Source organism: Molothrus ater, chromosome 32, assembly GCF_012460135.2.
Source record: "Molothrus ater isolate BHLD 08-10-18 breed brown headed cowbird chromosome 32, BPBGC_Mater_1.1, whole genome shotgun sequence".
Lineage (NCBI taxonomy): Eukaryota > Metazoa > Chordata > Aves > Passeriformes > Icteridae > Molothrus > Molothrus ater.
In genome coordinates, this window is record NC_071659.1 from 1,151,446 (window position 1) to 1,164,890 (window position 13,445).

At 51.8% G+C, this 13,445-nt stretch overlaps 1 protein-coding gene across 2 annotated transcripts in view; it reads right to left on the reverse strand.

Annotated features, from left to right (window-relative positions):
* Positions 1–13,445, reverse strand: part of LOC118700605 (otoferlin-like) — a 116,765-nt gene that overhangs the window by 23,773 nt on the left and 79,547 nt on the right. For both annotated transcript variants that reach the window (XM_054518088.1, XM_036405157.2), the window contains 9 exons: positions 11,569–11,693; positions 10,914–11,048; positions 9,519–9,680; positions 8,448–8,567; positions 6,328–6,489; positions 4,978–5,140; positions 2,487–2,617; positions 1,776–1,805; positions 878–1,030 (listed from right to left, as the gene is read on the reverse strand). In XM_054518088.1, coding sequence (XP_054374063.1) covers positions 878–1,030; positions 1,776–1,805; positions 2,487–2,617; positions 4,978–5,140; positions 6,328–6,489; positions 8,448–8,567; positions 9,519–9,680; positions 10,914–11,048; positions 11,569–11,693 — 1,181 coding nt within the window. The remainder of the gene's footprint in view (positions 1–877; positions 1,031–1,775; positions 1,806–2,486; positions 2,618–4,977; positions 5,141–6,327; positions 6,490–8,447; positions 8,568–9,518; positions 9,681–10,913; positions 11,049–11,568; positions 11,694–13,445) is intronic.

Sequence of the window (13,445 nt, forward strand, 5' to 3'; positions counted from 1 at the left end):
TCCCATCCCTAGGGGGGGATTTGAAGCCACGTGGATGTGGCACTTGGGGACAGAGTGGTGGCCTCGGCAGCGCCGGGGAATGGTTGGACTCGATGGTCTCCAAGGGCTTTTCCAGCATGAACAATTTTGGGATTCTGTAATTGCTGGAACCCAGGGCACAGGGGATGTTTCCCTGCCTGTCCTGAGAAGTCCTGATCCCCAGGAGACCACTGGTTTTAACCTTCGTCCGTGGAAAAAGCTTCCGGGACTGTGGGGTGGATCGGAATCTACGAGTGTGTGAAATAGATAATAGCGCAGTTTATCACAGGGCGAAAAATTTCAGAGTTTTGGGTTTTTACTGTGGAGGTGGGTAGGAGACAAGATGGAGGATTTTGGGCATTGTCTGATCTCCTTCTTGCTCTTCATCTACTCCTTTTTCTGCAGTGCTGGTGGCACAGAGCGATTGGTTAGAAAGAGCCGCAATGCAGGTGTTGCATGAACAAATAACTAATTATTGGTAGAAAGGTAGGAATAAAATACGTCCTGAGAGTTAATTGGACAAAATAGCCTTAAAAGACCTTGAACCTGTGTGTCTTGTGACTTTTGGTGCCTTTCTCTTTGTATGCTAAGTCTGAGATGTAGATGACGTGCTGAACTTTTGACAAGAGAAAAATAAACAACGACCTGAAGACCGAAAAAAACCAAAAGTCCTGTTCATCTCTCCATCCTGGCACTGAAATTTTTGGGGTATCCCCATCAGGAGGATCCCCAGGAAGGGGGGGTTTCCACACGCAATGAAGCGCAGCCCCAAGGATTTGGAAGGAGCTGGAATTAGGGGAGACCTCTCAGGAAGGGAACCATCTCCCCTGGGTGCCCCTCCCCGCTGGTCCTCACGCACCTCCTTCATCGTCTCGATGGAAGCGAAGTACTTGGACCACCAGTCCAACATGCTCTCGTCCGGCTCCTCCTCCTCCACTTCCTCCCCGCCTCCTCCTCCTCCTCCTCCTCCTCCTTTCTTCTTCTTCTTCTTTTTCTCCTTCTCTTCCTCGGTCTGAAGGGACAAGGGAAGCACAGACAGGGAAGGGGAGGGATCCGGTGAGAGGGAATTGTTTCTGGAAGGACAAAAGCGAAGCACCTGAGGAGGGAGAACCCCCCCAGGCTTTGGGGGCCTCGTGAACTTTCTCCCTTTTACAGCCACAGAACACCCAAGGGTGACCAAGGTTTTGGAGAAAGTGCCAGAATCACAGAATGGTTTGGGTGGGAAGGGACCTTAAAGCTCGTCCAGTTCCAATCCTGACACCTTCCACCATTCCAGGTCGTTCCAAGCCCCATCTAACCTGGCCTTGGACGCTTCCAGAGATGGGTCAGTCCCACAACACCTCCCCATTCCCATCATCCTATTTATCCGTGCATTTCCCGGGCTACATCTCCGGAATCTTCCATGGCAAGAGTCAAACTGTGCCCAGCAGAGCGCCTTGGGTGCCCTTGGTGGAGCAAAGGAACCTTCCCCAGCTGGTACCTGGTTGTGGTGGGAATATCCAGCATCCCTCCCGCTGTCCTGGGACAGCTGGGATGAGAAGCCCTGGCCCAAAAGAGCTCCCCAAACTGCAGGAATGAGGCCACTGCCGCATCCCTCGAGGGGACAGCGCTGCTGTGTCTCTGTTGTGGGACAGAGGGGCGATGTCCCTGCCTGGCTCGGGCTGGGGAGGGTGCCTGGTCCGTCAGAGGTGGCATGGAAGGGCTGGAGAGGGAGCAGGGAGTTGGGAGCAGGGATGCAGAGGAGATCCATCACTTACCACATCCACCTTCACCACTGCGTCGGAATTCTGCGGCCCCGGGATGGAAGGGAACAGGGAGAGGGAGAGCAGGTTAGGGACGCACCCTCAGCTGAATGCAAATCATCGTTCCCAGGGTGGTTTGGGTGGGAAGGGACCTCAAAGCTCATCTCATCCCACCCCCTGCCGTGGGCAGGGACACCTCCCACTGTCCCAGCTTGCTCCAAGCCCCACCCAATCTGGCTTTGGACACTTTCAGGGATCCAGGGGAAGCCCCAGCTGCTCTGGGAATTCCATCCCAGCCCCTCTACACCCTGCCAGGGAACAATTCCCCATTCCCAATATCCCATCCATCCCTGCCCTCTGGCACTGGGAGCCATTCCCTGGCTCCTGTCCCTCCAGGCCTTGTCCCCAGTCCCTCTGCAGCTCTCCTGGAGCCCCTTCAGGCCCTGCCAGGGGCTCTGAGCTCTCCCTGGATCCTTCTCCTCTCCAGCTCTGCCAGCCTGGCTCCAGAGCAGAGGGGCTCCAGCCCACCTGGTCAAGAATCTGTTTTTGTGGAAGAACCTCTGGAGCAGCAGGGTGGGAAAAGGAGTTGAAATTCCCATTCTGGGCACAAAAACGGGCCCATTGAGTGTGACACCCCTGGGACACGCTGCCCCCCCAGTTCTGGCTGAAATCCCTCAGAAATCGGCAATTCCATGAGGAAAGAGGTGCTGCCACACGGATACTCACAGCCTCCAGCTTCACCATCGTGTCCATCTTCTTGATGGGGACCTCGGGTTCCATGTTGACCACGATCTCCCCTGTGGGGCGAGAGCGGTGGGCCCTGCTGGTCATGGCCAGGTAGCCGTTGAGGTGTTTGGCTGGACAGAGGACAGAAAAGGAGAAAGAACAAGGGAGAGGGGACAGTGGAGAGGGGAAACCGACAGTTCAGGTGAGAGCCTACAGGATTCAGGCCAGAAATTTAGAGCTGAGTTGGGATCCTACAGAATTCGGGCTAGGAACTGAGTGTTTAGTTGAGATTCTGCAGGATTCGGGCCAGAAAGTGAGAATTCAGGTGAGATCCTACAGGATTGAGGCTGGGAACCTGATTTCAGGTGAGATCCCACAGGATTCAGGCTAGGAACCAAGAGTTTAGTTGAGATCCTATAGGATTCAGGCCAGAAATTGAGAGCTCAGAAGAGATCCTACAGGATTCAGGCTGGGAACTGAGAGTTCACTTGAGATCCTATAGGATTCAGTCTGGAAACCAAGATTTCAAGTGAGATCCTACAGGATTCAGGCCAGAAACTGAGATTTCAAGTGAGATCCTACAGGATTCAGGCCAGAAACTGAGTTCAAGTGAGATCCTACAGGATTCAGGCCAGAAACTGAGTTCAGGTGAGATCCCATAGGATTTAGGCCAGAGCACAGTGGGACCACCTTGTTTAGAGCAGTGGAAATGAGCACGGAGCCTTCAGCAGGACTGAAATCCCACCAAAGAGCAAAGGAAGGGGGAGGATAAGCAGGAAATGTCCCGAGGAGAAGAGGCAGAGGAGATTGTCCTGAAAGCCTCTGCTGGCTCGGACACAACCCCTGGTCCGGGTTTAGGAATTAGGAATGGGATCGTGCTGGGAAGGGCAGTAGGGATTAGGAACGGGATAAAACTGAAAAGGCAGGTAGGGATTAGGAATGGGATCGTGCTGGGAAGGGCAGTAGGGATTAGGAATGGGATTTTACTGGGAAGGGCAGTAAGGATTAGGAATGGGATCCTGGTGGGAAGGGCAGTAGGGATTGGGAATGGGATTGTGCTGGGAAGGGCAGTAGGGATTAGGAAAGGGACCATAGTAGGAAGGGTCAGTATGGATTAGGAATGGGATCCTGCTGGGCAGTAGGGATTAGGAATGGGATCATGCTGGGAAGGGCAGTAAGGATTAGGAATGGGATCATGCTGGGAAGGGCAGTAGGGATTAGGAATGGGATTTTACTGGGAAGGGCAGTAAGGATTAGGAATGGGATCCTGCTGGGAAGGGCAGTAAGGATTAGGAATGGGATCATACTGGGGAGTAGGGATTAGGAATGGGATCCTGCTGGGAAGGGCAGTATGAACCAGACATCTCTATGGGGATCTCGCCCAGCCTCCAACCCCAAAACTGGGAGGAGAGGACTAATTCCCAAGGTTCCCAAGCCCTCAGCTGCTGGGATGGGTGGGAGGTGGGTCTGGGATGGGTTTTCCTGCAAGTGCTGATGGATTGGGGTGGTTGGGGTCGGGAGGGGCCTGGACCTCTGCTCTTTACAGCCACCACGGGGACTGAGTGTGGCCAAATCCTGCCCCAGTCCTGAGGAACATCCGGGGACTCGAAGCTACAGAGATGTTGGAGGTGAACCTTGTTGGAGCTTAGGATATAGGGAATATTTTTTGTTTGTTTTGATTTTATGAGAACGCTGGTTTTAATCTTTGTTTATGGAGAAAGTTTCTAAGACTTTGGGATTAATTGGAATTTATGAGAGAGTAAAATAGATAGTAGGAATTTATAGGTGTGTAAAAATAGATAGTTTATTATAGGGTGAAAAACTTAGAGTTTTGGGGTTTTAGTATGGACGTGGGCAGGAGAAAAGATGAAGGATTTGGGGTGTTGTTTGATCTCTTTTTTGTTTTTAATTTATTCTATTTTTTATAGTATTGGAAGTATGAGGTGATTGGTTAGAAAGAATCACAATGTAGATGTTGTGTAGGTAAACAAATAATTAGTTATTTGTAGAAATAAAGTACGCTTTAAGAATTAATTAAATAAAATAGTCCTAAAAGACTTTAAATTTGTGTGTTTTGTAACTTTTAGTGGTTTTTTTAATATACTAAGTTGTAAATAGTGCATATAAATATATAGTGTATAGATAAATAGATATATGCAGTATATATATATATATATAAGTAGATATATAATATATAGTGTACATATAAACAGTGTATAGAATTTTTAGTAAGAGAAAAATAAAAAATAATTTGAAGATCAAAAGACTAAAAGTCGTATTTGCTTTTCACTTTTACAAAAATTTTTTAGGGCCATCCGCACACCACTTGGAACCACCAAAGTGCTGAACTTGGGGTTTTCCTTGGAGTTCTGCACCCCAAACCGTAATTTCTGTGTGCTAGCCAACCATCTCACGGTCCCACAGCCCATCCCACCTCCCTCTTCTCCCCGCGGCTGTCCCAGACCGGATCCCCGTGTCCCAGTCCTGGTACCTGCCATGTTCCACTGCTGGGCTTTCTTGTCGGGCGGGCGGTAGATGAACTTGCGGAGGGAGCTGACGGTGTGGGAGCCCACCAGGGTGTAGCGGCCGAAGGCGCGGCAGTCGACCACGCGGATGTTCAGGGGCGGGTGCAGCAGCTCGTTCTCGGGGAGGTCCTGGGGAGCAGGGCACGGGGTGCTCACCGGGGAGTGGGAGTGGCTGGGTTTGGGTTTGGGAAGGGCAGGGGGGATTGGGAATGGGATTGTGCTGGGAAAAACAGTAAGGGTTAGGGATGGGATCATGCTGGGAAGGGCAGGGGGGATTAGGAATGGGATTGTGCTGGGAAGGGCAGTAGGGATTAGGAATAGAATCATGATGGGGAGAAGGGATTAGGAATGGGATTGTGCTCGGAAGGACAGTAGGGATTAGGAATGGGATCATGCTGGGAAGGGAAGTAGGGATTAGGAATGGGATCATGATGGGGAGAAGGGATTAGGAATGGGATCGTGCTGGGAAGGACAGTAGGGATTAGGAATAGGATCCGACTGAGAAAACTGGAAGGGATTAGGAATAGAATCAGACTGAGAAAACTGGAAGGGATTAGGAATGGGATCGTGCTGGGGAGTAGGGATTAGGAATGGGATCATACTGGGAAAACCAGAAGGGACCAGAACTGGAATCATACTGGGAAGGGCAGTAGGGATTAGGAATGGGATCATGCTGGGAAAACCCGTAAGGATTAGGAATAGGATCAGACTGTGAAGGGCAGTAGGGATTAGGAATGGGATCATGCTGGGAAAGAAAATAGGGATTCGGAATGGGATCAGACTGAGAAGGCTGGTAGGGATTAGGAATGGGATCACACCGGGAAGAGCAGTAGGGATTAGGAATGGGATCATGCTGGGCAGGGCAGTAGGGATTAGGAATGGGATCGTGTTGGGAAGGAAAGTAGGGATTAGGAATGGGATCATACTGGGAAGGATGGTCGGGATTAGGAAGGAGATCATGCTGGGAAAAACAGTAGAGATTAGGAATGGGATTGTACTGGGGAGTAGGGATTAGGAATGGGATCATGCTGGGAAGGGCGGTAGGGATTAGGAATGGGATTGTGCTGGGAATAACAGTAGGGATTAGGAATGGGATCATGCTAGGGAAGGCCAGTAGGGACTAGAACTGGAATCATGCTGGAGAAAGAAGTCCAAAGCTGCTCCAGCAAAATGTGGCTTGGGAGCCCTGAGGTGAAGGAATGGTGTCCGTGTGCTCCATTGTTTTGGGAAAAGTGGAGAAAAGGGCTTGGAGCCATGGGGGGCTCCAGAAATTCCAGATTCCAGCTGAGGGATCAGAGGGAAGGGGCCACACTCACCACCTCGAACCACTTGACCAAAGTGCTGAAGTTGGGGTTTTTCTTGTAGTTCTGGATCAGGGCAGACTGGACGCCCTTCCCAGCGCACTCGATGTCCACACGGGGTCTGTCCACCTGGGCCAGGTTCACTCTCTTCAGGTCCCTGAGCCCCCAGAACAAGATCTAGGGCAGGAGGAGGAGGAGGGAGCTCCATGAGAGGGATGATCCCTCTCACATGGAGCTGGTTCTCTGTGGAGAGGGATCTCACTGCCGATGTCATCACAGGGCAGTGGTGGGTCCCTGAGGTATCTCCTCCCGACACCCTGCAGCCCAAGGTCTCCAGCCCTCTGCCCTCGGCATTTTCCTGCCTTTCTCCTTTCCTGGCCTTTTCCTGCCCTGGGAGTCCAGCTCTGTCCGTCTGTGGTGGCTCTGGATCCACCCCAATGGGATCAGTGTCACTGGGGAAACTTCCCTGTTCCTACCTGGGATAACAGACTGCCACCATCCAAAATTCCCCAAAACGGAGATTTTTCCCACGGCTGTGTTAAAATTGTGAGGAATGTTTATTGTGATGCAAATGTGTGGAAAGCCAGGAGCCGAAGTCCCTGTGGAGACCTGGTCAGTCTCACCTGAGCAAAGACACTTTCACCCAGGGCTGAGATGTGCCCTGAACATCCCTGTGGGCATTGCCTGGGCCACGACTGACCCCCAGGACCTCCAGGGGACACATCACAAAACCATGGAATCATTTGGAAAAGCCCTCCAGGATCACTGAGTCCCACCTGTGACCAGTCCCCACCTTGTCCCCAGACCAGAGCACTCAGTGCCACATCCAGGTGACACCTGCAGGGATGGGCACCCCAAACCTCCCTGGGCAGCCCCTGCCAAGGCCTGAGCCCCCTTTCCATGCAGAAATTCCTGCTGGTGTCCACCCTGAGCCTGCCCTGGCCCAGCCTGAGGCCATTTCCCCTTGTCCTGTCCCTGTTCCCTGGCTGTCCCCTCCTGGCAGGGACTTGTGCAGAGCCACAAGGGCCCCCCTGTGTCACAGACACATTTTATGAAAAATCCTTTCCTTAGGATTTTTCCTCCTGAGAAGCTGAGAGGCCTCAGGAACAAAATGTAACCAATGGTTCTCTGCTGCTGTGGAATGCAACAGGTGCATCTGGGATTGGTCTCATGTGATTGTTTCTAATTAATGGCCAGTCACAGTCAGCTGGCTCAGAGTCTCTGTCCGAGACAGAAGCCTTTCTTATCATTCTATTCCTTTTCTATTCTTAGCCAGCCTTCTGATGAAATCCTTTCTTCTATTCTTTAAGTATTATTTTAATGTAGTATATATCATAAAATAATAAATCAAGCCTTCCTGAAACATGGAGTCAGATCCTCATCTCTTCCCTCATCCTGGGACCCCTGTGAACACGGTCACACCCCTGAGCCTCCTTTGCTCCAGGCTGAGCCCCTGCCCAGCTCCCTCAGCCCCTGCTGGGGCTCCATTCCCTGCCCAGCTCCCTCAGCCCCTGCTGGGGCTCCATTCCCTGCCCAGCTCCCTCAGCCCCTGCTGGGGCTCCATTCCCTGCCCAGCTCCCTCAGCCCCTGCTGGGGCTCCATTCCCTGCCCAGCTCCCTCAGCCCCTCCTGGGGCTCCATTCCCTGCCCAGCTCCAGCCCCTGCAGGTCTCTCGTGTCAGGAGGGGCCCAGAGCTGCCCCCAGCCCCGGAGGTGCCCCAGCAGTGCCAGCACAGGGGACGGGCACTGCCCTGGGTTGTCCCCACACTGTTTTGGATGCAAAATTCCCCTTTAGATATCCATGGATACTTGAGAGGCATCCCATCCTCATTGCCTGAGGTTGATGGGATACCGAACACCTGAGCTATGGGATTGCTTTGGGAGCAGATGATCCAGCTCCGTGTCCATCTCTAACATTCCCTGAGCTGCATCTCAGCCCAGGTGCTGCTCACTTGCTGTCCTGCCCGGGTTTGACAGCAAGGAATGATCCAATTCCCTCGTTTTTTTAGGGATATTGCAGTCTGGTTCCCAGTCTGGTCACCACGGACAGATCCTTGGCTCCCGACTCGCTCCTGCCCTTCCAACACCCTTGGAGATGTTCTCCTGCCCCACAACGCTCCACGTGGACACTGGTTACCTCCACTCTGTATCTGCTCAGCACCGGCCGAATTCCCAGAGGCACCGGCAGGATGGGACCTCGGTCCATGTCCGTGGGGCCGTCGATGGGGGGCAGGTCTGATTTACCCCCAGGGCCGATCTGGAAGAGGTGGAGCACGGGTTAGGATCTGCTCCTCTGAGCTGCTGGGAAGCAGTTTTTGGTCCTTCTCACAGAACTGTGGAACCGCAGATTGGCTTGGGTTGGAAGGGACCTCAAAGATCGGCTCATTCCCACCCCTGCCATGGGCAGGGACAAATTCCAGAGGGAGCTGGGCTGTGTCTCAGCTGGATCTGGTCCCAGTTGTTGGAGCTGGGGTGTCTCAGAGGGCTGAGAGCCCAGGGCAGGTTCTTTGGGAAGAGGAAAATGCAGGAGCAGAAGGGGCTGGGAATTCCACACGGAACAGTCCCCAGAGCAATCCAAACTTCTCAGCCCACCAATGCAGCCCATCCCAGGGCTGTTCCACCCTGGAATTGCATCTGCTGGCCTGTCTGTGAGGAAATGGAGATGTGGTCCCAGAGCTCAGCCCAGGAGCAGGTTTAAGGTCCTGTTTCCAGCCCAGGGGTCAGTAAAGATCAAATATCCCATGTGAGCCATTCCCCCAGTCCAAGGAAAATTGGGAGAAAAGGGGCTTGGATGAGCACCTGCCCTGGCAGATAAATGAGGTGGGAGAAGCATTTCAGTGGGTGGAGCACGAGGCACAAAAGTGGAAGAATTTAACTCTGGTACTGCCCCAGACTATGAATCATGGTTTGTGCTGGGAGGGACTTTAAAGATCATTGAATCTCAACCCCTGCCATGGCCAGGGACACCTTCCACCTTTCCAGGCTGCTCCAAGCCCCATCCCACCTGGCCTTGGACCCTTCCGGGTGTCTTTGATGAACAGCTAGTGGTTGATCCATCCAAGAGAAACTACAAGGGTTCAGCAGACCAACGACCAGGTGAGGAAGCCACTATTCCCGGTTATTCCCAGCTCCCCAGTTCTCCATAAATTAGTCCCCTCTCCCTTCCAACCTCGCATCCATTCTTTCCCTCCCTTTGTCCAGCTGGCACCTGGAGCAGCTCGAAGGCGGCCAGCAGGTCCCCGGCCGTGGCGTTGCCGCGGTAGATCTGGTAATATTCCAGCTGCGGCGGGAAGCGGGGCGGGCAGTACTCCTCGTCCGACATCTTCACCACCGGCTTGGCGAACGTCCGGCCCATGAAGTCGGCTTTTCCCTAGGGAAAGAGCCCTTGGGGTTGGGGATCCAACATGAGAATTCCAAGACTAACCCTGTGATTTTCCTCAGGAGCACTTGGGGTTGGGGATCCAACACGGGAATTCCAAATTTAGCCCTGTGGTTCTCCCCAGGAGCACTTGGAAGTAGGGGGTCCAACGTGGGAATTCCCAATTTAGCCCTGTGGTTCTCCTCAATAGCACTTGGAGTTGGGGATCTGACATGGGAATTCCAAATTCAGCCCCATGGTTCTCTCCAGGAGCACTTAGGGTTGGGGATCCAACATGGGAATGCCAAATTTAGTCCCGTGGTTCTCCTCAAGAACACTTGGAGGTGGGGATATGACGTGGGAATTCCAAAATTAGCCCCATGGTTCTCCTCAAGAACACTTGGGGTTGGGGATCCAACATAAGAATTCCAAATTCAGCCCCGTGGTTCTCTCCAGGAGCACTTGGTGTTGGGGATCCAACATGGGAATTCCAAATTTAGCCCCATGGTTCTCCCCGAGAGCACTTAGGGCTGGGGATCCAACATGAGAATTCCAAATTTAACTCCATGGTTCTCTCCAGGAGCACTTGGGGTTGGGGATCCAATATCAGAATCCCGAGAATAATCCTGTGATTTTCCCCAGGAGCACTTGGTATTAGGGGTTTCCAACGTGGGAATTCCAAATTTAGCCCTGTGATTTTCCACAAGAGCACTTGGGGCTGGGGATCCAACGTGAGAATTCCGAATTTAACCCTGTGGTTTTCCACAAGAGCACTTGGGGCTGGGGATCCAACGTGAGAATTCCGAATTTAACCCTGTGGTTTCCCACAAGAGCACTTGGGGCTGGGGATCCAACACGGAAATTCCAAAATTAGCCCTGCAATTCTCCCCGTCGTGGTCGGAACAGGAACGGGATCAATGCTCTGGCCTTGGGATGCCAAAGCTCAGGGAAAACTCAGTCATGACTTCCTGAAGGAGGTTTGGGACAGCTGAAGGCTGGGACAGCAAGGAGGCCAGGGATGAGAATTTTTCCCAAATGGAAACTCTCCTTGGCTACAGCCTCTTTCTTCCCTCTCCAAAAACAAGATACATCTGAGATTTATGAGCGGCAGAGGCCCCGCTCTGGGAGATTTGGAAGGACCATTCTCCAAGGATCAGGGAAAAAAAAGCTCCCCAAATCCTCTGCCTCCATATCTGGAGAGATCCCGGCATCCAAACCACGCACAATCCCCTGGGATTTTCTCACCACGGTGTCCTGGTCGTAGATCTCGATGACGATGATGGGGGGGTCATCCCGCATCTCATGAGCTTCCCCGTACAGCTCCACGTTGTCGAACACCAGGAGCTGGTCCCAGGTTGGACACAGGGTCTCGTTGAGAACCTGGGGGAATGGGAGAGATTCCTACTGCTCCAGGAATGGACCAGGGTCCGGGGAAAGGGTGGCAGGTGGGGCTGCTGTGCGTTTTTTGGATCGGGGAGGCGTTGGGAATCGCCCAGGGATTCCTCTGAGGAAAACAATCCAATAGCAGATGAGCAGAGCTGGGTTATTCCCAGTGTCCAGGCTTCCCAAAGCTTGGCAACCCTCAGACTGGGAGGGGAAGGCTGAAAAATCACTTTAACATGACCCAATTCTGCCAAAACCAGCAGGAAATCACCAGGAATCACAAGGAATCATGGAGAATTGTGGGGAATTGCAGCCACTGGGACGTGGGACACATACTGGGAATGGGCTCCTGGGAGAGATCTCCTGGAAACAGTCAATGCCCAGCTCCAGAGCTGCTCTCCCACCGCAGGAGCCCAGGACCAGCCTGATCCTCATTTATGGGATCTGTGCCACGGGAACTTGCAGAGCCAGCCATCCCAGCCATCCCCACACCCCCAGGAATCCCAGGAGTGTTCACCTCGGTGCACTGGCTCTGGGAGATGAAGAAGACCCGAGCAAAGGGGTCCGAGAGGCCGCTGCTGTCGGCTGCAAACAAACTCCTGGCTTGGTACATGTGGGCTCGCAGCTGGAACACCTGTTTCTCTGGAAGAGAGAGGGAGTGGGATGGGATGGGATGGCTTGGGATGGCCTCTGGGATCCTGTCCATACGATGCTTGTGTTGAATCATGATTTTAAAGGGTTAAGATTTTAGCTGAGGGTTAGAACCAGTTCATGTTGAAATTAGATGCACCAACGATAGGTTAATGATTATTGGATGCTTTAGCTAAAGGTAATTGTTATATTATGAGCTTATTTGTAGAAGGAAGTGGAGCAGGTGAACCATTTTAGGAACATACTGTGTTGGGAAGGGTGAAAGTTTGACAAGAAAGTTTCACAGATATGGGTGCTTGGCAGAAAGATTTTTGAATGCATAATCTGAAGAAGGAATAGAAATTAAAGCAAGTTTTGATATAGAAGAAAAGAATTGCTGAGCCAGTCTGACTGGATAACCAAGGAGGCAAAGGGTCTGTGAGTTAGAAGGGGTTTTTATGGCTTAGAGCAAAGGATAAACCCACCCCAGACAAGAAGATGCTTTTACCAAGCAGAAAGAGACCACAGGCAAACAAGGCAGCAAATGTGGCAGGTAGAAAAAAGGTCTCAGAATTTTCCACTGCATGAAAACTGAGAAACAACTTCTAGCTTAAACTGTAATGTGCTAACTTGGAGTGATTGGAGAATAGTGACATGAATATGGTAATTATAGCAGTTATGATAGGCTATAGGTAATAGTTAAGGTGCAGATTGGTTCTACTGTGTGAAGATGCTCTGCAAAGAAAAATATATAATAATGCATTTGTAGCCAAAATTAAAGGGTCTCCAGGCCTGCCTGGAGCTGGAGCTGACAGCTGTGGGCACAGCTCTGTCACCCACAGCCCTGGACTGCTGGGACATCCTGGATGCAATAAACTGCATTTTGGAGAGCTGCCTGCAGTCCCACATCCCTCATTTAAGCTTTAACAGTGGCACCCAACATGTGGCACCATTAGTAAGAGCCTGAACGAGGGATGCGGGACTCCAGGTTTGTCTGCAGCTGGAGCTGACAGCTGTAGGCACAGCTCTGCCACCCATGACCCTGGACTGCTGGGACATCTTGGATACAATAAACTGCATTTGGAAGGGCTGCCTGCAGTCCCTCATTTCTCATTTTGGCTCTTACTATATTGAAACTTGTAGAAAATGCCCAGCACCTGGACTCTGTGTCAAGCCGTCATGAAGCAGGGGGCCTTGGATCGTGCCAGAGGGTCACAGAGACCTGAAAAAGACCTTCCTGACTTCATCCCTGGGACCACTGACCCAATTCGAGACCACTGACCGAATTCAAGAGAAGAATTGCGCACGCATGAAGGACTAAAAACCTCATTTTAGTAGAAAGCGGGGATGGGAGGTGCTGGGGTTGTGCATATGCATTAATTTGGGAAATAAATAGAAGGCAAAAATCTTTGTGGGGTGTGGTCACACATTTCAGGGACGACCCCCTTGCTGCCTGCTGTTGTAATAAACACACCACTTTCTAACTTCGACTAGTTAGAGAGTCTTTGTCCACGATTTTTGGTTTCAACGATTCAGTATCCCCATTCATCTGCTTGGCCCAGAAATAATTTTTGCACCTTTAAGATTGGTTCTGAGAGTGAAGCAGGGGGAGAAGAAGCTCATAGTTTGTTTTCAGACACCGCACTCACTCCTCCACATTCCTGCTCCTGGACTGTGTTGTCTGCGGATGGACAGACAGCGGGACAGAGCTCTCCTTCGCTTTCAGTTAGTTTTAGCTGGCTGAGGCAAAGAAGTTCTCTGGAC